Source organism: Schistocerca americana, chromosome 6 (assembly GCF_021461395.2).
Source record: "Schistocerca americana isolate TAMUIC-IGC-003095 chromosome 6, iqSchAmer2.1, whole genome shotgun sequence".
Classification (NCBI taxonomy): domain Eukaryota; kingdom Metazoa; phylum Arthropoda; class Insecta; order Orthoptera; family Acrididae; genus Schistocerca; species Schistocerca americana.
Window position 1 is genome coordinate 493,035,102 of NC_060124.1, and position 22,411 is coordinate 493,057,512.

Here is a 22,411-nt window from a genome sequence, read left to right on the forward strand (position 1 = left end):
TTGATGCTAAGCTTTCAGTATGTCTTATGAGAAAAGTACGAGTTGGGTTTCAAGTGATCAATGTTTTCAAAAACCTCGCTGGTTGGCATTGAGGGGGTCATTCTGTTCTAGAAACCTCATTATGTTTCAGTTTAGGATATGTTCAATGATTCTACAACAAATCAGTGTCAAGGATACTCGATGGTAGTTTTGTGGATCACTTCTATTACCCTTTCTGTAGACGGGTGTGACCTGTGCATTTTTTGAAGAACTGGGCACGGATTTTTGTTCAAGGGACCTATGATAGATTATATTGGGAAGAGGGGCTAACTCAGCAGCAGATTCAGTATAGAATCTGATGGATTTCATCAGAGCTTGTAGCTTTGTTCAATTTTAACAATTTCAACTGTTTCTCAACACCACTGACACTAATACTTATTTCATTCATCTTTTCAGTGGTACGAGAATTAAATTGAGGCAATTCTCTTGGGTTTCCCCTTGTAAAGGAGCATTTGAAATCAGAATTAAGCATTTCAGCTTTGCTTTGCCACCCTCAATTTTAGTTCCTGTCTCATTCGCTATGGACTGGACTCTAACTTTGGAGCCACTAACAGCCTTTATACACAACCAGAATTTCTTTGGATTTTGTGAAGTGTCATTTGACAATATTCTGCTATGGTAGTCACTGAAGGCATCTTGCATTGCTCTCTTGACAGCCTAATGTGTTTCGTACAGAATCTCTCTTTTTATAGCCCTTTGCTTTGTTTTACACCTATTATGCAGTAATCTCTGTTAGTTTAGAAGTTTCTTTACAGTGATTGTATACCATGGAGGTTCCCTCCAATTATGAACTGTTCTAGTGGGTGCATATCTATCCAGTATGAGGTCAACTATTCTTTTAAACTTGAGCCAGAGTTTTTCTACAAGCTTCCAATCTCTGCTGAAGGTTTCAAGATCCTCATTGAGATATGACATTACTGATTTTTATCTAGTTTACTGAACATATATATCTTTCTGTTTGTTTTTGTTGTCCTTTGTACCATGGTAATAATTGTTGCCACAACTGCATCTTGGCATTGATACCAGTTTTGATGTGGACACCCTCAAAGAGGTCAGGTCTGTCTGTTGCCATTAGATCCAATATATTCCCATCATGAGCAGGGTTCCTATCTATCTGTTCTAGGCAGTTTCCAGAGAAGGCCTTTAGTAAAATTTCACAGGATGTCTTATCATGCGCACCACTAACAAAACTGTAATTTTCCAAATCAGTTGTTGGATAATTAATGTCTCTACCAATGATTACAGTATGGTTGGGTAACTTACATGCAAGTGAAAGAGATTTTCTCTGAAGTTTACAGTTATGTCAGGAGATGAATCTGGTGGGCAACGGAAGGTTCCAGTTTTCATTTTATGCCCACCCCTGATACTGAGTCTTGCCCAAACAATCTCACATGCATCTTCAATTTCTGTCTTGGTGGATTTGAGTTTTTTTATCTACTGTGACAAATACGCCACCTCCATTTCCAATTTGCCTGTCCTTTCGACATTTACTTATATTTTCCCCAAAAATCTCACTGCTATCAATTTCAAGTTCCAACCAGCCTTCTGTACTTAGTATTATGTAAGCTTCACTGCTTTTCATGAGTGCTTCAAACTCTGGCACTTTGTTGCAAATCCTTTGGCAGTTTACCATTAGGATTTTAATATTCATACCTGTGTGAGGCATTTCTCTCGATATTACACTGATGCTTCTGGGTTTCTTACAGCTATCATTATTTGGATTGGATAGAGAGTACCTAATCTAAAAAACCGTTGTCTGTACCCCACACACAGTCAGCTACTTGAGTGGCAGCCCCTGATATAAAGTGCACACCTGACCTATTTAGGGACACCCTACAGTTTGCAACCCTATGGCACAAGTCCAGGAAGTCATAGCCTAGCTTGTCACAGAATTTGGAAGTTTCTGGTTCACTCATACCAATTGACTTAGAACCAAAGTGCAACAATCAGTTCAGGGGACAATGCCACAAATTTTGAGCTTCATTGAAACCCCACATGCAAGGCTATTCTTCTCAATCTTCTCCGCAAGTTGCTGGAATGACCCAAGAATGGCTCTGGAGTTCAGGCAACAGGCATCATCTGTTCCAAAATGCACCACAATCGGCAATTGGTTACACCCTGTTCCATCAATGGCTGCTGGAACAACCTCTTCAACATGTTGAATGAGGCTCCCAGGCACAAACACTGAGTGCACCTGGTGTTCTTTCCAGTCCCTTGCTTCCATGTCTCCAAGGGTACCATTATTCACCATACATTTGAACTGCTGATGGTTAACAGACGCCTACCCTTTTGTGTTTGCCTCCTCCTGACACTGGACAAAACAAGTTTCCCACATCAGGTGAAGTGAGTCCCACTGGGTCAGTTCCAATGAAAGACAGCACCTCCAACTCATTTGTTATGGGGATTTGTACAACACCCTGAGTCCTTCCTGGTACCTGTCCACCCTGTACAGGATGCCTAGATCTAACATTGACATGCAACTCACAGTCAGGTGGATGGGTAATGACAGATTCTGTATTTTCTGCAGGGGAGACAGGATAATACTTGGGGTACCTCTGGTACAGGTATCACAGGTATATGACTCTTGGAAGCTCTTTTAGCACACTGATTCACAGCAGCTGTCAATCATTTGACAGTAGTTAGGGCAATTTCCTGCTGCTTATGAACAACATCCAACTCATCCCATGTTTGAGAACAGCATTCACAGTGGGATTGCATTTTGGCTGGTGCAATGTATTACAAGGCATTGAGCAAAGGATTTTAAATTAAGCCTGCTGATTATCTTTTAACCTGTAGCGCTCATAAGTTGCTAATTCCTTATAAGAATTGAAACAGATGCACAAAACAAGGTTTCTATTAAAGCAACACAAAAAAATGTAAAAATTACTAGTTTCCTAAAATGTTTTGATGTTAATTATAGTTGTTAGCAAACTCAAAAACTGAGTTAATTTATGATAAATGCAGATAATACTAGGGCTCAGCCCTGGATCTACAATATATCAGAACTGGGGCAAAAGATTGATAATGTTTGAGATAGGACATAAAAATTTAAAGAAAATCGATTTTTCGAAATATGTTCATTTTGTAATGTACATCTTTCTGAAGGGTTTGATACATAAAACACATATGTTCGAGGAAGTATAATATATGTTATTTGGTCATAAATGTGTCAATGTGAAGTGCCATGCCCACACAGAATTCTTCTATCGCATGTCACTGTATTTCACTCTGTGGAATTCAAATGTATATATTTTGCAATGGAAGCCATCATCTGGTAGTCTGAATCTATGGATTTTGCAAATAATTATAACAATGCTTATCACTGGTACACCCAGTCAACCACATAAAGAAACAGCAATTGGCATCCACCCATTTGGGTTTATTTGGCTCAGCCTGTTTAGCCCCATCCCCTTTTGTTTGCAGGAAAGTTTTTTATTTCTGGATGCGATGGGGATTCCCCTGGCAGAGACATCATGCACACTATTCATGCACTCAAAAACCAACTTATGAATCATTCAGAAATCAACTTAGAATGTGTTCAAAAATGTTCAAAAACCAGCAGGGACACATTTCAAAATCATATGAACAATCAATAGACCGATGTGCACTGGATGCTAGGTGCTTTGTGAAACAAGGTTATTTTCTTCAAGAATATGAATTTGGTGCCACCTGGGTTAAGCAGCAACTCAAGAAAGAAAAATGACAGAGCACAACTGCTGTAAATGGCTGGCACAGAGGGGAAAACATCGCAATCCAATCTAATCTGCTGTTGAAATTTCATGCATATGAACTATGTCATACAGAATATGTTAGTTTAGGCAGTAGCAGCAATGCCCAGGGAAAGACAGTTCAAAATCAAAATGCTTTTGTGACTGGATGAGTTGTAGGAAGTGTTTGGACTGAGCCGTATTGAGCCACTGTAGGTTAGGAAAATAGGACACACTGATTGGGCAGTGCAGAAGTGCCAGTGAACACAGGTTTTTTGAGACATTGAAAGTAGGGCAGTTCAGTGCCACACATACAGCTGCTGAAGTTATGTGATAGTGTTGGTAGCATTTAGAATATTTCATGCAGATGCATATGATTGATAGAGGCAACTGTCTACAGCACACCTGCAGCCATGATGTTTGAGCTCTGGCAGCAGGACTTGGCACTGCATCATGTGGTCACGGACCAGCACCATGATCGGTTTTGCAGAGCCAAGTGGAGGGGTGCCATGACACCAGATGTGTGAGAAGTGCTCAGGGGACATACCATCAGACGAGTGTGAGTCAACAACTGACAGTGTTTGGCATACCACAGCAAACTTGTTACTACAGGATGGTTGTGCCCTCTCCAATATCAGATGACAACAAAGGTCTTCTCAGTGGCATCTCGAAATGTGGCAAGTTGGAATATGATACATATGTCATATTTTCTGCTCTCAAGACTAGCTAAAATTTTTTACTCTTTTTACCTAATACAGTTAGTTGCACATGTAGTCAGTAATATGCCCAGGAATATGTAAAACTGTCATTTATGTAATAGCTCAGTTGTTTCTATGTATCTTCCTGATTACAATGGTGCAAGTGGTTTCAATGGAAGCTTGAGCAATTAAACGTTCCAGCTAATTGAAACTATAACAACATCATACACTGAAGCATCAAAGAAACTGGTATACGCATGCATATTCAAATACAGAGATATGTAAACAGCCAAAATACGGAACTGTGCCTATATAAGACATCAAGTGTCAGGTGCAGTTGTTAGATTGGTCACTGTTGCTACAACAGCAGGTTATCAAGATTTAAGTGAGTTTGAATGCGATGTTATAGTCATCACACAAGTGATGGGACACTGCATCTCCCAAGATAGCGATGAAGTGGGGTTTTTCCCATACAACCATTTCATGAGTGTACCATGGCTATCAGGAACCCAGTAAAACATCAAATCTCTGACCATCACTGTGGCTGGGAAAATATCTGGCAAGAAAAGGACCAATGACAAATGAAGAGAATCATTCAATGTGACAAAAGTGCAACTCTTCCACAAATTGCTGCAGATCTCAATGTGGGCCATCAACAAGTATCAGTGTGTGAACCATTCAATGAAACATCATCGATATAGGCTTTTGGAGCTGAAGGCCCACTTGTGTACTCTTGATGGCTGCATGACACAAAGCTTTATACCTCCCCTGGGCCCATCAACACTGACATTGGACTGTGGTAACTGGAATAATTGATAATTGAAAAAATCAATTCATCACTGTACAAAAGCAATAAAGTGGCAGGTATATTTTGCAGCCAAGTATTTGCAGCCAAGTATGTTGCAGCCAAAATAGACAAGTATGGCAATGGACAAAGTGCTCTTCAGTGGCTCTGGTCTTATCTGACAAACAGAAGGTGAAGAGCAATCATAACATGTAATACAACAAATTGTGCTTCTCAGTGGAATACAGTTTCACAAGAAGCCCCTCAAAGCTCAGTCTTAGGGCCAATCTTGTCTTATATATCAATGTTTTGCTTCTCAATATTGGTACCTAACCAATCATGTTTGCCAAGGATACTTCAGTACTTACTGAAAAAGAAAATGCAAGAGAAATTAAAGATGACATTCTAAATGCACTAACAAATGTAGATGCTTTGTTTCAACAAAACGTTTTTTAAAAAAAGAAAAATGTAATCAGTCTTCTGAATGGATTGGTGTGGCTTGCCATGAATTCCTCTTCTGTGCCAACTTTTTTGTTTCTGAGTAGTACTTGCAAGTTATGTCCTCAGTTATTTTCTGATTCTATCCCAATCTTGTGTCTGCCTCTAGAGTTTTTACCCTCTACAGTTGCCTTCAGTACCATGGAAGTTATTTCCTAATGTCTTAACAGATGTCCTATAATGTTGCCCTTTCTTCTTGTAAGTGTTTCCCATATGTTTCTTTACTCACCGATTCTGCAGAGAACCTCATTCCTTATCTGAACAGACCACCTAATTTTCAGCATTCTTCTGTTGCACTACATCTCAGATGCACCTATTCTTTTAAGTTCTGGTTTCCTGCAGCCTATGTCTCACTGCCATACATTTCTGTGATTCAAACTTATATTCTGAGAAATTTCTTCCTCAAATTAAGACTTGATACTAGTAGACTTTTCTTGACCAGGAATGCCCTTTTTTTCCAGTGGTAGACTGCTTTTTATGTCCTCTTTGCTACATCTATCGTAAGTTATTTTGCTGCCTAGGTAACAGAATTATTTAACTTTGTCTACTTTAGGATCACCAAATATGATGTTAAATCTCCTGCTGTTCTCATTTCTGCTACTTCTCATTTCCTCAATCTTCCTTCAGTTTACTCTTGTTCCATATTCTATACACATTAGACAACTCATGCCATTTGAAGATCCTATAATTCTTCTTCACTGAGGATAACAATGTCACCAGTGAATCTTGTCATTGATATTCTTTCACCTTGAACTTTAATCCCACTCTCGAACCTTTCTGTTACTTCCATCAAACAATGGAAACTCCAGGTCAGAATATCAACAATTTAGGAAAAGACAGATGGCATTTTTCATAAAGATGACATGTTAAGTTTCTGACTGGTAAAATTATAAGACATCTTTCAGCCATAGATTTGTCAGAAAAAGAAGGACAAAAACACAACATTCATTCACACAGGCAAGCACACCTCACACACAAATGTCCACTGACTCAGGCAGCTTGGACAAGAGTGCAACTGCCATGTTGAATGGAAGCAGCAATCTAGAGGGGGTGGGGAATGAGAAGGGATAGCAGAGTATGGGTGAGGAGAGATAGGAGCACTGTCTGGCTAGTTGTGCAGGGACTAGACTGCCAACTGGCACAGAGTCGGGAGGTTGTGGGACAAGGAGGTGGGGAAAATGGAGTGAGAAAAGAGAGGATTGGGGGAAGATTGGTGGGCACAGCAGTAGAGGGCAGCACACAAAGAGGGTGGGATATGAGAGTGGGGAGGAGCTAATACGACAGAGGAGGTGGAAACTGTTGGACAGAGAGTGTGGGGATAGTGTATTACCATAGGTAGAGGCCACGATAATTCTGGGAGCAGAGAATGTGTTGCAAGGATTACTCCCATCTGTGCAGTTCAGAAAAGCTGGTGGTGGAGGAGAGGATCCAAGCAGCCCAGGTAGTGGAATAGCCACTGAAATCAAGCATGTTATATTCAGCTGCATGTTGTGCCACAGAGTGGTCTACTTTTCTCATGGCCACAGTTTGGTGGTGGCCATTCATCCTGGTGGACAGCTAGCTGGCAGCAGTACCAATATAAAAAAACTGTGCAATGATTGCAGCACAGCTGGTATATGATATAGCTGTTTTCACAGGCAGCCCAGCCTCTGATAATGTAGGATAAGCCTGTACAGTTCCTGGAATAAGTGCTGGGTGGATGACTTTGGCAGGTCTTGCATCTAGGTCTTCCACAAGGATGTGATATTTGTGGCAAGGTGCTGGGACTGGAAGTGGACAGGGATGAACCAGGATGTTGTAGAGGTTGCATGGGCAATGGAACATCACTTTAGGAGGGATGGAAAGGATGTTGGGTGGGACGTCCCTCATTTCAGGGTCTGATAATAGGTAATCAAAGCCCTAGTGACAGATGAGGTTCAGTTGTTGCAGTCTGGGTACTGGGTAATAAAGGGGGGGGGGGGCTTTGTGGCTGGTACTTGAGTATGGCAGGAGGATTGGGGGGTATGAGGGGAAATGATACAGGAGATCTGTTTGTGGACTAGGTCTCGGGATAGTGCCTGTCTGTGAAGGCCTCGATGGGCTCTCAGCATACTGGGCAAGGGAGCCATTCTCACTGCAGATACACAGTCCCCAGGTGCCAGATCATAAGGGAGACATTTTTTGGTGTGAAAGGGATGAAAGCAGTCAAAATGCAAGTCTGTGCATGGATGATGAGTTTAATGTGGACAGAAGTGTGGATGGAGCCATCAGAGAGGAGGAGATCAATGTCTAGGAAGGTGGCATGCTGGGTTGAGGAGGACCAGATGAAGCAGATGTGAGAGAAGGTGTTGAGGTTGTGAAGGAATGAAGGTAGGGTATCATTGCCCGGAGTCAATCATGAATATATCATCAATGGTCGTGAACCAAACAAAGGATTTGATGTTTTGGGAGGCTACAAAGGTCTCCTCTACATGGCCCATAAACACATTAGCACAGGAGGGTGCTATGCAGGTGCCCATGGCTGTGCTGTGGGTTTGTTTGTATACCTTCCTGTCAAAGGATAAATAGTTGTGAGTTAGGATAAAGTTAGTAAGGTGTATGAGGAATGTGGTTGCGGGTTTGGAGTCTGAAAGATGTTGGGGAAGGTAGTGTTTAATAGCGGTAAGACCATGGGCATGAGGGATGTTGATGTGCAGGATTCCCATCATTGCTTCTTTGACACATTTACTGAACAGCAAGGGGGAAAGACTACATCCCTGTATTATACAAGTTTTAATCTGTGGACTTCATTCTTAGTCTTTCACTCCTATTCTTCCATCATGGTTCTCATACATATTGTAAATTACCTGTCTTTCCCTATAGCTTACCCCTATTTTTCTCATGATTTCAAACATTTTGCAACATTTTAGATTGTTGAGCACTTGACAGATACTATGAACATGTCTTGATTTTTCTTCAGTCTTGCTGCCTCAACCACAATGTTAGAACTGCCTCCCTGGTGTTTCTATCTTTCCTAAAGCCAAACTGGTTGTCATCTAACACATCCTCAGTTTTCTTTTCCAATCTTCTGTGTATTATTCTTGACAGCAACTTGGGTGCATGAGCTGTAAAACTGATTGTGTGATAATTTTCACACTTGTTGGCTCTTGCTATTTTTGGAATTGTGTGAATAATGTTTTTCCAAAAGTCTGATAGTATATTGCCAGTCACATATATTCCATACTGCAATGTGAATAATTGTTTTGTTGCCACTTCCCCCAATGATTTTACAAATTCCAATGGAATATTACCTATCTCTTCTGCCTTATTTGATTTTAAGTCTTCCAAAACTCTTCTAAATTCTGACTCTAATACTTGATCCCCTGTCTCCTCCCTGTTGACTCCTGTTTCTTCTTCTATCACATGATCAGACAAACCCTTCCCCTCATAGGGGCCTTTAATGTACTCTTTCCACCTAACCACTATCTCCTCAGCATTTCACAGTGGAATTCCTGTTGCACTCTTAATGTTACTGTCCTTGGTTTTAATTTCACCAAAAGATGTTTTGATTCTTCTACTTGCCAACTCAGTTGTTTCAACAATAATTTCTTTTTCAATTTCTTTACCGTTTCATGAAGGCATTTCACCTTAGCTTCCCTCCACTTCTTATTTACTTCATTCCTAAGTGACTTCTATTTCTGTATACCCAAATTTCCAGAACATTTTGTGCCTCTTCCTTTTATCAATCACCTGAGGTATTTCTTCTGTCATTTAGGGTTTTTTTGCAGTTTCTTTTCTTGTACCTACATTTTTCTCTCCAACTTAGGTGATTGCCATTTTCAGAGATGTCCTTTCCTCTCACCTGAACTGCCTATAGAGCAATTCATTATCACAATATCTATAGCCTCAGAGAACTTCAAGCATATCTCTTCAGTCCTTAATCCTTCCAGACCCCCCTTTGTGTATTGGTTCTTCCTGATTAGTGACTTGAACTTCAGCATAATCTTCATAATTATCAAATTGTGACTTAAGTCTATATCTGCCCCTGGGTATGCATTATTATTCAGTGTCTGGTTTCAGAATCTCTGCCTGACCATGATGTAATCTAACTGAAATCTATCTATATCTCCTGATCTTTTTCAAGTATACTTCCTCCTCTTATGATTCTTGAACAGAGTATTGGCTATTACCATCTAAAATGTATTGCAGAACTCAATTAGCCTTTCTTCTCTCTCATTCCTACTATCAAACCCGTATCCTCCCACAGCCCATTCTTCTACTCCTTTCCCTACAACTGCATTCCAGTTCCCCATGAATATTAGATTTTCATCTCCCTTTACACGCTCTATTACCCATTCAAAATCCTAATAGACATCCCATATCTCTTCATCTTCAGCTTGTGATACTGGCATATATGCCAGTAGTGTTGTCGTTGGTGGTGGTTGGTGTCAATTCTGAGAACAACACTGTCATGGAACTGTTCAAAGCAACTCAATCTCTGTCCTACATTCCCTTTCATAACAAATCCTACTTCTGTTATACTACTTCCTGCTGCTGTTAATATTACTCTATACTCATCTGACCAGAAATCCTTGTCTTGTTTTCATTTAGTTTCACTGACACCCACTGTATCTAGATTGAGTCTTAATGTTTCCCTTTCCAGATTTTTTAGCATCCCTATCACATTCAAGCTTCTGACATCCAAAGCCCCAACTCGCAGAATATTATCCTTTCATTTGTTATTCATTCTTTTTCTCATGACAACCTCCCGCTGGGCAGTCCCCTTCCAGAGATCATTGTCGCAGATTAATGTCAAGTCTTTTGCCAATGGAGATATCATCATGACACTTTTTCAATTGCAGACCACATGTCCTATGGATACAGGTTATGTGTCTTCAATAGAGTGATTTCCATTGCCTTCTGCATCCTCATGTCATTGATCATTGCTGATTCTTCCAGCTTATAGTGACAGTTTCCCATTCCAAGGGCAAGAGAGTACCCTGAATCTCTGTTGCTCCTTTGTCCTCTCTGACAAGGCTACTGGCAGATTTGAGGTTGAATTCATACGCTGGAAGTCTTTGGCTTATGATTCTCTGTTTACACAGGTTAAAACCAAACAACCAAAAATCATACATGAAATCAAGTGATGTAAGTGTTCAGTCCATCAAATTCTGAGGATTAAATGTGGATGAAAATCTAAGCTGGCAGGCACACATTGATTATTATGTTACTAAATTAAACAGCCTTGCTTTTGCAATGGACATACTCTCTGGGGTAATAGACAAACAGCAGGAAGTTGGTGTACTACAGATACTTTGAATCCATAATTACATATGGTTCAGTTTTTGGGGAGAGTTCAAGCCATGCCAAGAACCATGCTACTTCAAAAAAGAATCATTAGAAAAATGTGTACTGCCCATCCAAGAACCTAAAAATAGTACCTGTTTCTACACTGTACATATTTGAGATTGCCATCTTTTTACACACTAATCCAGATCTAACTGATGAAAACCATTTCAAACCATGTGCAACACAGATGCAAAGATAATTTCATGTTTCCAAAGAACTGTTTAATACTCCACCAACAGACAACCCATTGCATGGGAATAAAAACCTACAATAAACTCAAGGGTAAAGATGTACTGAACATGGTGAAAGCTTCACTCCTGGTGGAAAACTGCTACTATGTCTGGGAAATTCAGGCACTAAGTACTCATAAATCATAAGGAAAACTATTTAATAATATTACTATGCTCAACAAAAAAGTGTGCTTGTAAAAATAGTTGTACGGAATTAAATAACTATGTACATCATATGACAAAAACTGACAAGACTCCTGTATGATAGGTCTCAAATGATCTCTGTCTCCCATTTTCAGATACATTCATCTCCTCAATAAAATTCTACCTTATGGAATGTAAACTTATCTCCTGTGTAAAATTAATACCATTCTGGTCTCACAATAGGTTTATACAACAAGGAAGTAGGAATAAGCTTTAGGCTTAAGCAGAGTCAGTCAAAATGAGAATAATAATAACATAGTAATATCAGTATAGATGGATGAAACATTTAGTAAGTACAAATACAGTGAAACCCCACTTTTACGCTTTTCAAGGAACTTACAAAAATGGTTTTAAGCTGTAAAAGTAATGTATAGTATAACCCCTTGCAGTTTATGTATGTGCACATAATAGACATCAAAATATTCATGTCAGGAACTTGTTTATTATCTAATAATGGTTTATTATCTAATAAAAACCGTGGATATAATGGGAACTGATAACTGGGAAGCAGAAACATTTAAATTGATTTCATACATCATTATCAATGTTTTTGTAACGCCTGCAGCTGTCATTCATTATTTAAATAATGAAACACTGCAACAGTTACATATTTTTTCATGCTTAGCACAGTGTGTTTCGAGAATTTTTTCTCGAGATCAAGTGCAAATATTTATGTAAGTATTTTGTGTGGTGTTTGCATATGTGCTGTTCTGCATCTCTTGAACTGTAGTCATCTTTTTGAGGTTACCTGGTACTGTGCACCTTCAGTTATGTAGATAACCACACACACGCAAACTATCACTCACATTGTTTTTTTGTGTAACATCACAAAAAATACATACATAAATATTGCACTTAATGATGAGAATAAACCCTTGAAACACATTTTGCTCAGCATGAGAATATACATAATTCACACTGTGTTTAAACCAAAAACATCTGAGCAACGCAAACTGAATGAAGGTGTCAACTGCCACTACAAGCAGCCAAAAGATGAAACACCCCACATATGGTTCGACAGATGTGTGATGATGATTACCACAATCACAAAACTGCACATGCACTGTAGGGACAGTTTGGAAATGGATGTGATTGGTCATGATACATTTATTCATACAAACCTAGTTACTCCTATAAGCCACCACCATGCGGAGTAAAGTTTGACAGTGGCAAGAGATACAGCACAAATTGGCCCAACTTTTACATGTTTACTGGTTTAAATCCACTATGTAGAGCATCCTGGTGTCAAGAAACTTAGCCACATAATGTTTGTGACCACTGCTTGTCAGCCAACGTCATGCCAGCATCATTTTATGTCAGTTTTTTTTCCACAAATGGCTATGGTGTACAAGCTTGGTGTTTGTTAGGGAAATGATGATTTATTTTTTAAGGTAAAATACTTCAGTGTTTGGTTTGATTGAAATAAGGTATTTATGTTTCCTATTGTGTGCACAACAATCTGTACACAATTATTTTTAAGATTATCGTACAAAAGCTTACTTAAAGAGCAGATTACTTGTCTTGTTGATAGTAACAAACTTTAATGTAATGAGGAATACTGGTAGGTGGTAATGGTCTTATCATCTGCAAACACTAAGGTACTGAAAGGGAGATGTGGTGTAATGGAAATTAGAGGCCGTTACACCATGATTCTTACTGGCCCAGTGTGTTCAGATGAGAAGATAAGATAATAGTGCAATAACTATTTAGTTATTGGATTCTGAATTTATTTTCTTATGTAAATATGTTGTTTTCATCATTCTGTACAAAAATGTTTGTTTCTGTTTGTTTCATATAATAAGTAAGGGTGCCCTGATGTGCTGACAGCAACACCTTTGCTGGTGCTGCCAGGGATATTAAGCCAAACACTACCACATACTAACTGATGGCCATCACAGAGAAGAACGTTCTACTAGCAACTGTTGCCAGTTTCTGTCATCAATTGAATTTCTTCCCAAAGATATTGTAATTGTGTAATTAACATGTAATGAGATTATGGATCAGTTTTCTTGTTGACATCTTACTGTCAAAAACTGTTATGCATTTTCAAGTAATGAAGTCCACAAGAAGTGAGACATAAAGGAACTGCAGACATTGGCTGTGAGTGGCCAATGTCTGTAATGCCTTTTTGTCTTAAATCATAGTGGCTCCTGGATCAAACTGATGTCTGTTCTTTTGGATATGTCAGAAAGAACAGATGTCATGTATATATGAAAATTAGTTGTTCCACTTGTCATTCAACAAGCATATATTTGTTGGTTATTTACAATATCAAACAGAAAGTTATTCTACACACACTGATTGAAAATTACTATGAATATTTGAAGATAATTGAATGTTTATGACTTACACAAATCTGACTGTTCAACCAGGGATTATTTGTGGTGCTTTATCATTGTCAATTTTTGAGTAAGTCTTTTGGCATTCAGATGAGCTGCAGCTTTTCAGAAAACTTCTGAAATTTAGTTGTGCCGTACACTCCGGCTAATAAATCTGAACATGGTCAAGAAAGATAAACCAGATATTCAGTTGAGTGCAAGGCTGATTGACTGAAAATTGAACTTCTTCTGTACTTACACACTGGGACTGGGGCCTGTATTCCCACACTGGGAAAAAACTGAAAATTCTAAGAAACAGCATTAAATTCTTGCTTGATGGTTTTCCTTACCATATCTGATACACAATGGTTGTCCTTTACATGCAAGTGTAGTATGACCATATCATTAGCACTTAAAACACGTGGGGATTTGTAAATATGATTTCACTTAAATTTATGAAAAGGAAAGTTGCTACTCACCATATAGCAGAGATGCTCACTCGCAGACAGGAACAACAAAAGGGCTGTCACAAACAAAGCTTTCGGTCAGTAAGGCCTTCATCAAAAATAGACAACAGACACACTCACATGACTACAATCTCAGGCAACTGTAGCCACTGTGACAATTTTCTTGTTGTGCCTATCTGCGACTCAGCATCTCTGTATATGGTGAGTAGCAAAATTCCTTCTCATAATATTGTAACATTCCATCCTGGATTTTCCATTCTTTGATTTTGGTCTCATTTAAAGATGGATGTACCCTGCCTTAATGAAAACAGGTGAATTGAACATTGTCATAAGGACACCAGTTTTCTTTAGTTCACCATTTACTTGGTTCATGATGTTTTCCACATCTATCACCACTTCAAAAAACTATTCCATGGATAATTGTTTTGTGGCAATGTTCATTATAGAAGAGTGTGAGAGACTCCTGTACCAATGTTAAATGTATTACATCTAGACATTGGATTTTTGAGTGCTGCATCCTAGATTCTTTGGTGTAAATGACCAGTCACACTTTTTCAGATTATCAGCATCATGTTACATGTCTTTATTCAGCATCCACAGAATTTGTAGCTATTTTTTCTCATGAATCTTTTACTCTTTCATGACTAATTTCATTTACTATTTTTGAGACTCACTGCTGAATGTTTGTATTTTGGTCCAAAAGAGTTTCTCATCACAGATTTGTTTCAAAAGTTAGCTAAGCAGTTTGGTTGTTGTAAAAGACATTGTGAGACAGATAGTACGATATGTCCTATTGCATGTCAGTGGGTTGTTATGCAGGTGTGTTATTTTGTGATTTTGCATTATCTGACAGAGTCAGATAACTATCAGGCAGTTGGGAGTGGGGGTGGGGGGTGGACACCGTGTATGGTTCAATCCACAGCAGCAGGTCTTAAGAAAGGAAGGCATACAATTATGACAAAATGAGCTTTTCCAAGCAACAGCCTGTTAACTCTCAGCTCTTTGCTAGCATACGTCTCAAAATCCTGGCCTGCCCACTTGGACACAGGAAACATTCTTCTCTTTCAAATGGCAGTTGCAGTGCAGAAAAATACTATTTTTTGTCCCACAAACTTCCATTGTGGGCTAAATCATACACTGCACCTACATTAGTGACTGAAATCATAAACAAATATAATCACCTGCATCTTAGATCACTTTACTACTTTTCTTACAACCATACACCTACCCATATTTCTTCTCCAGGAGTGCAGAATTGCAGCACACTTCATAGACATTACAACTCTTCCAGAAAAGAAGGAGTACTACATGTGCCATCAACAAATTTGATGAGAAAATTTGTTTATCTCTGGACAAATCCCAAATTGTCACAGGAATTTTGTGTTATCGTCAAAGATTTTTGGCAGTGCAAACCACTCTCTACTGATACATCAATTAGAAAGTTATGGAACAAACAGAACTGCTCTGAAATTGTTCAGATAATATTTAACGGATAGAAAGCAAATAAAGCTGTAACATCAGATACAGAAAATTGTTTCTCAGAATGGAAAATTATTTCACTAGGGGTCCCACAAGGTTTCATTTTAGGTCCAATACTGTTTTTTAACCTAAGTTATTTATCTCTAAATATATAGCGTCCCATTCAGTTTTATTAACAGATGATCATCTGTACTCATTGAAAATGAGACCTCAGAACTAATTCCCCGAACAGTTTAGAGCATTGGTTTGATGTATGTGGATTAAAATTAAACATGAAAAAAAAAAAACTAACAAAGTTTAAAACTAAACAATCAAAATCATGCAACTTTAAAATAACAAGTAAAAATCAGTAATTTAGGGAAGCAGATTCTCTCAAATTCCTGGGGATATTTTTGAAAAAAATTATCCTGGTCTTATCATATAAGTTACTTGACAAACAAACTAAACTGTCCAGCATTCTTAATGACAAATAATTCTGTTCATGTGACATGGACTCTTGTAAAGTTGGTTACCACAGCTATTTTGATCTCTGTTGTAAGATATGGGATAAACTTTTTAGGGAATGCAAGTAGTGTAAACAGGATATTATTACTTCAAAAACTATTATTAGAAATATGTGTAATATTAAAACCAGAGATTTATGACATTTAAAAATTTTACCTATTCCATGTATTTACATTTATCTTTATCCATACTAATCCAGAATGATTTATAGAAAACCATTTTGAACATATCTATGACATATGAAAAAAATAGAATATCATGTTACCATCTCATAGAGTAAAACTCTACTCCTAGATTGCTCAGTACATGGCTATGAAAACTTATAATAAAGTAAAAGTGAGAACTTTCACAGTGTGGAACTATGTTTACAAAGATAAAACTACACACCACCCAAATGCTAAAATATCATTATTGGCTCACAGGATTTTTAAATGATGATGAAGATTTAGAATAGTGAAATAAATTTGCAATGATTTTTGTAACTTTTTGACACATTTTATGTATCTCAGTCACATTTTTTTATATTGATAAGGCTCCTGTACATTAAACTAACAATTTATGTAGCCCTACGTACACAATGGAACAATAAATCTCTGATTCTGAAGAATTACTCCATATTAAAACAATTTTTTAACAAACATGCATATGCAATAAAATTTGTAAAGAGTTTTGTACTTCTGTAAGTTAAATAAAAGTTACTAAATCAATGAAAGGTATTAGTAGTTTTTGTGATCTGATAATGAGGTTTTTGAGGTTTTATGTTATAAAGTGGAACAAATTTGTGACTATAATTTCAATTAGTCACAAATGATATGAACATCTCTTACCATTATGCATGATATGTCTGTCCGGTTAACTTCACAACGTAACTGACGTATGCCAACTTCTTCATTCAGAGCCTGTAAAATAATACTGTCATTAGATTAAAGATAATATTTAACTTTTAGATTTACAGTCACCAAATTCATTAAAATGTGGAGTGCCTCCCTGCAAGTACTACCAAATAACAAAACAACGATTCTATCAGAAGAATAAAATAAGGCTATAAAAATGTATTTGTGAGTAACTAAATAATACATGAAACAGTGTAAATATGTAGCTGCCAACCTTGAGAAGAGGCTGTCAGTAGTTGTATGGTAAATATGGGGTGGATCCTCCCCCAGAAAATTTTGAAATTAGAAGCCCAATTTAGGTTAACATATTGGTGTTTCATAAAATTACTTTCTAAATTTGCAGCAGTACTTAGGCCTACTTTTGAAGTATTCACTTTTATTGTAATCATTTCTCATCTTCAACTTTTCACTTTCGTTCTTACTGCAATTGACATGATAAGTAAATCCGTGACTACTGGTAATTGGAAGCTTCCACCTTATTTTTTTCCCACTTTCACTCTGGATATCACTTGCAATTTTTGATTTCACATTATCTCTTGTGTCAAGCTCTTCTTTACAGAAATTATTAGCAGTTGCTGAAGGGGGGAAAGAAAATAATTCCTAATACTTTCGACAAAAAACTAAAAAAAAAAAAATCCTTAGCAGCTAACACTGTACCCACAGTTTTTTGTGTTCTAAGGGTAGGAATAAAGCCACCAAACACAGATAACATCACAAAATTACTGAAAATTTCATCAGTCTATAATAATTTTCTCCTCGCACAATTTAAAAAAAAAAAATGAAAGGAGATAGCCATTAAATAATAGCATTAGCTAAGTGTGCATTATTATCATCTTGTGACATCTCCTGGTTAAAAGCCACAACACCCTTGAACCCTGTGACTTCACTTGGTTTATTAATATTCCTACCCTTTAAGCTGACACATGCAGAAAGAACAGTTTTTGTCATCACTCAGCATAATCTATCTCAATAAATTGTGGTGACAAAATAATTCACAGACAGGTTTACTACATTCTCAGGAAACAAAACACTACAATCTACAAAATATTTTAATAGCATATGACTATCAAAATACAAACAGTAGTACCGTACCAATTTTTTTGGAACATCAGTTTGTAAAATGTCACTTTCTCTAATTTCTTAGTAGCTTCCTTTAACTCTGTAATTAAGGTGCTAAGTCATCACAATTACACACAATCCATAATAGCTGTCAGCCGTGTAAACACACACAAACACACACACACACACACACACACACACACACACACACACTGCTGAACCTCTATCTTGGTTTTTTACATAAACTGAATTTTTGTAGAATGGTTTTTGTATCAGAAGTAAAGTGTAACCTATTCATCTACGGAGTATGTGTATGTATGAAACAGTTTTTGCAAAATTCACATGGGCTCTCATTAAGATGCTGCATGTTAATTCTCCATCTTCGTTCAGTTTACAGGCAGGAAAGAAACAATGTAAATTGGCTTATATGAGTGAGGGAAAGAGTTAATCAATGCCTTAAACTGTTTATTTAGTGATGTTTTGGTGTTGTTTAATGTATACAATTAGAGTCATGAGACCAGACGTTTCCTGTGAAGATCTTGAGGAAGTACTTCATGTATAGTGGGCAGATTTTATAGCTCTGTATCCACATCAGCATATAATAAATCAAGTGTAAGTCCATTTTCCTGCATTGGCAGATAAATTTTCAGTCAGCTATTATCACCATTCACTTAGAAAGGGTAACTATGAATAAAGTAGATAGTTTTGATGCAGGGACATAAAATATTTACAAAAATAATTTTCTCCAAAAATATGCATCTTTAAGCCATATAAAACACAATTAAATTTCTTTACTAGCATATAATTTGAAAAGTTTTACAAACCTGCTAGACTTTCTATTTGAGGAAATGAATTTCTATTTTTGCTAGAAATTTGGCTTGCAGTAATAAAAGTTTAAAGAGGCATAAAATATTTCTCTTTGTAAAGATGAAAGTGGCAAGAAATTAAACCAATTAGATTCCTACAGAGAAACTGTAGGAATCACTTCCTGGAAGAGAACTGACAGACTACAAAATTTTGAGGAACATTTTAGACTGTGCCTCAGACATACTCCATGACATCATATTTTCAGTAATGATAATTTGTGAGTCACACATAGTTGTTATGGTAGTTCTAGGCTTTTGCATTATGAAATAACAGAGTATGGCATGAGACAAAAGATGATGTGCAATTATTGTGTTTTGGTTAGAACCTATATTGTAGAACTAACCAATGTAATGAAGTTTGTGTATTTTAAAACACTAGTATGCAGACTCAGATTAAACCCACTTGGTGTTGTGGCAGTTATCGACTGCAAGAGTCGACCGCCTCATCTTTGAGAATGAACTTCTTTGAAAAATGTTGATCTCAGCGTGCTCCGAACTCTGTATTCAGGTGGATGTGTTTGTACTGACATGATCAAAATAAAGTTAATTCATTATAAACGAGCGAATACTTAATGTTGAGTTTGATGTTAGCATACATAACATCTCGATCTCCACACTGGTGACCCCGACGCTCACGAACGCCGCTTACGACGCCAGAAATGTGTACTGGAACATCACCATAGACAGACAATGCAGCAACCCTTTGTCGGATTTCTATCTCCATCGACTTCGCATTGTGCTGCTGGATGCAGTGTGCAGGAAGTGTAATTAGTGAGTAAATTCCTGACTCTTGTGTGAATCATGCTTTTTGCTAACGTTCGTCACCTTCTCACACATCGACAATGCGACCGAAGTGCACACGTCATCCGTCAAAACCCGCTCAACTCGTTGGTAATTTTACTTCTGGACAGTGCAGTGCTCCTTCGCCAATTAATTTGGACTATTTTGACTTGCTTTTGTCCAATGAATTAACTTTGTGCAGTGCTTCGATACCAGACAATCATACCAAACAATGGACTGCAACAAACAGGGACTATGTTGCAAATCCCAGTTCGCATGAACTCCGAACTATTGCTTAATTGCATGCCTGGTCGAATTCACAGGAACAATTTCATCAAGGACATCCTAAAGATCAATGACAATGCACCAATTACACCGATGAAAATGCCAGCTGTTTCTCAGTGCAACACTGGACGTGCCACGCCTCCCTCTACACAGCACCTGAGCCGCACCGACTCTGCCCGACCGCTACCGACAGCGACGTCACGGCCCCACCTGCTGGCTCACTGACCTCAACCCAGTCAAAACAAACAGCTGCACGACATGCGATCCCGCCATGGCTACCGCACCCGCATCTTGACAACAACTCGCCGGCACTATGCACGCTTACCGCTCGGCCGTTCACTACTCGATCATGCCCGCAACTTGTTCACCCACCCTAGAAGACGATTTCAGCCGTATCAATGCTTCATACAGCAGTGCACATGTTCTCACTCCGCCGCCACTGAATACTGAGTTTCACATTCGCGATCGCACACACGATCTCTTCTACTCGAACTGTTACGTCAATACTGTGCTGCCGACCTTGTCTTGTACCCGAGGATACCCTTTGATAGAGACAGATTCTGATTTCAATCTCATCTTACTCAGTGATACACAGAAGACTGCTTCACAACATACATTTTCGCCTGAACAGCTGCGACAGCTATGTGAGCAAATTGCGACATACAACTTGTTGGTACAAGATCAGTTACACATGCTGCAGCTGACACCGAGCGAGCATGACATGCAACGAGATGCTCCTGTCATTGTTCCGCCTCCGACTGCTGACGATCCTTTGCTGTTACTATCAGCTACAACTAATACTCTGACGATCACACTACATGGATCAATGTCCCAGATGTCACAACTGTCATCATCACACTGCCTCAAGTGGAAATTCTACGTTACTGATGTGATACAAGCAACTTATTTATGCCACTGCCACCTTTCCTTGGTAGTTCCAGACACTATGTTTCTGTACCATGGCATAACCAGCTACATTCCAGTGCTGCTTGCTTTACTGCCCTCTTCACTACCTCGGCAATGTACAACCAACACATCTGGCGTTTCTGCTTCGACGAGTGAGCATCTTTCCGCCCCGGCACACGACCGTGCAGCAGTTTTGGGTGAGCAGCTTGCAGCCTTACAGCTCAACTGCAGCGCCGACAGCGACAGCACACACGCAGCTCCAGTTCCATCGAACTGTGTTGCCTCTCCGCCATGGACCAGTACTTCTTCACGTTCACATTACGTCTCATCGCCTTCCTGCTCCGCCCATGGTTATGCCAACCACGTCTGCCTTCCACCACCTCTCACTGTCACCACGCCTCATGCACAGGGCTCACACCCACGCCCCCCAACGTTCGATCACAGCTGTTTCGCACACCAAATCACTGACACTGTCACCTCTGCTTGGAACATCCTGCCATCTACCGCTGTAACACAATCACCATCCACGAACTCTGAGGTGACACTTCCGTCTACACCGAAGTCATCCACCGCCAAGGTCAGTCATGTGCAGCTTGCTGGTTTTCTTCTGTGACATCAAGTGCCTCTATAACTCCGTCATTGCCGCGAGTGTTGCTCATCCGGCATCTCTTACACAACCTGTTAAGCCACAGCATGCTTGCTCCTTTATGTCATAAGGCCAATAACAAACTGTTACTGGACACATTGCACTTACCACGGCGCTTGCCAGTAAATACTTTGGCAATACATCGCATCGCATCTTTGACGCACTCCGTGTCTTTGATTGGATCAAAACCCCACTGCGGCTCATGGCCTCGGCACGACGATGTTCTCCCACCGACACGCCACCACCTTCTGCTTCCACTGTGCCATCAGCAGCATGGCACGGTCAACCTGTGGAAGCCTACTTTGCCTCCTTCCCTCTGCTGGTCGTGCCTGTCAAGACATCGAGAAATGGTCCGATCGTGCCTCGCACTAGCGCCTGCCATGACACGATCGGTCACGCGCACCTGCGCCATCGGCCGGCCAGGTGCACACACGCCTCTCATCATCCTTACCGTGCTATGCACTACCAGCGGGGGCTCTGTTATTGACTGCAAGAGCCGACCGCCTCATCTTTGACAACAAACTTCTTTGAAAACTGTTGATCTCAGTGTGCTCCAAACACTGTATTCGAGCAGATGTGTTTGTAACGACATGATCAAAATAAAGTTAATTCATTATAGACGAGCTAATACTTAATGTTGGGTTCGAGATTACCGTACGTAACATCTCAATCCCCACAATGTAATAGGCGCTAAATAAATACAGATACAGTCACAAAAGTTACATGTGTGTTTTCATTTAA

At 39.0% G+C, this 22,411-nt stretch overlaps 1 protein-coding gene across 1 annotated transcript in view; it reads right to left on the bottom strand.

Annotated features, from left to right (window-relative positions):
* Positions 1–22,411, bottom strand: part of LOC124619804 — a 157,468-nt gene that overhangs the window by 84,676 nt on the left and 50,381 nt on the right. Inside the window, exon 5 of the mRNA XM_047146399.1 lies at positions 17,063–17,134. Within this exon, the coding sequence (XP_047002355.1) occupies positions 17,063–17,134 (72 nt within the window). The remainder of the gene's footprint in view (positions 1–17,062; positions 17,135–22,411) is intronic.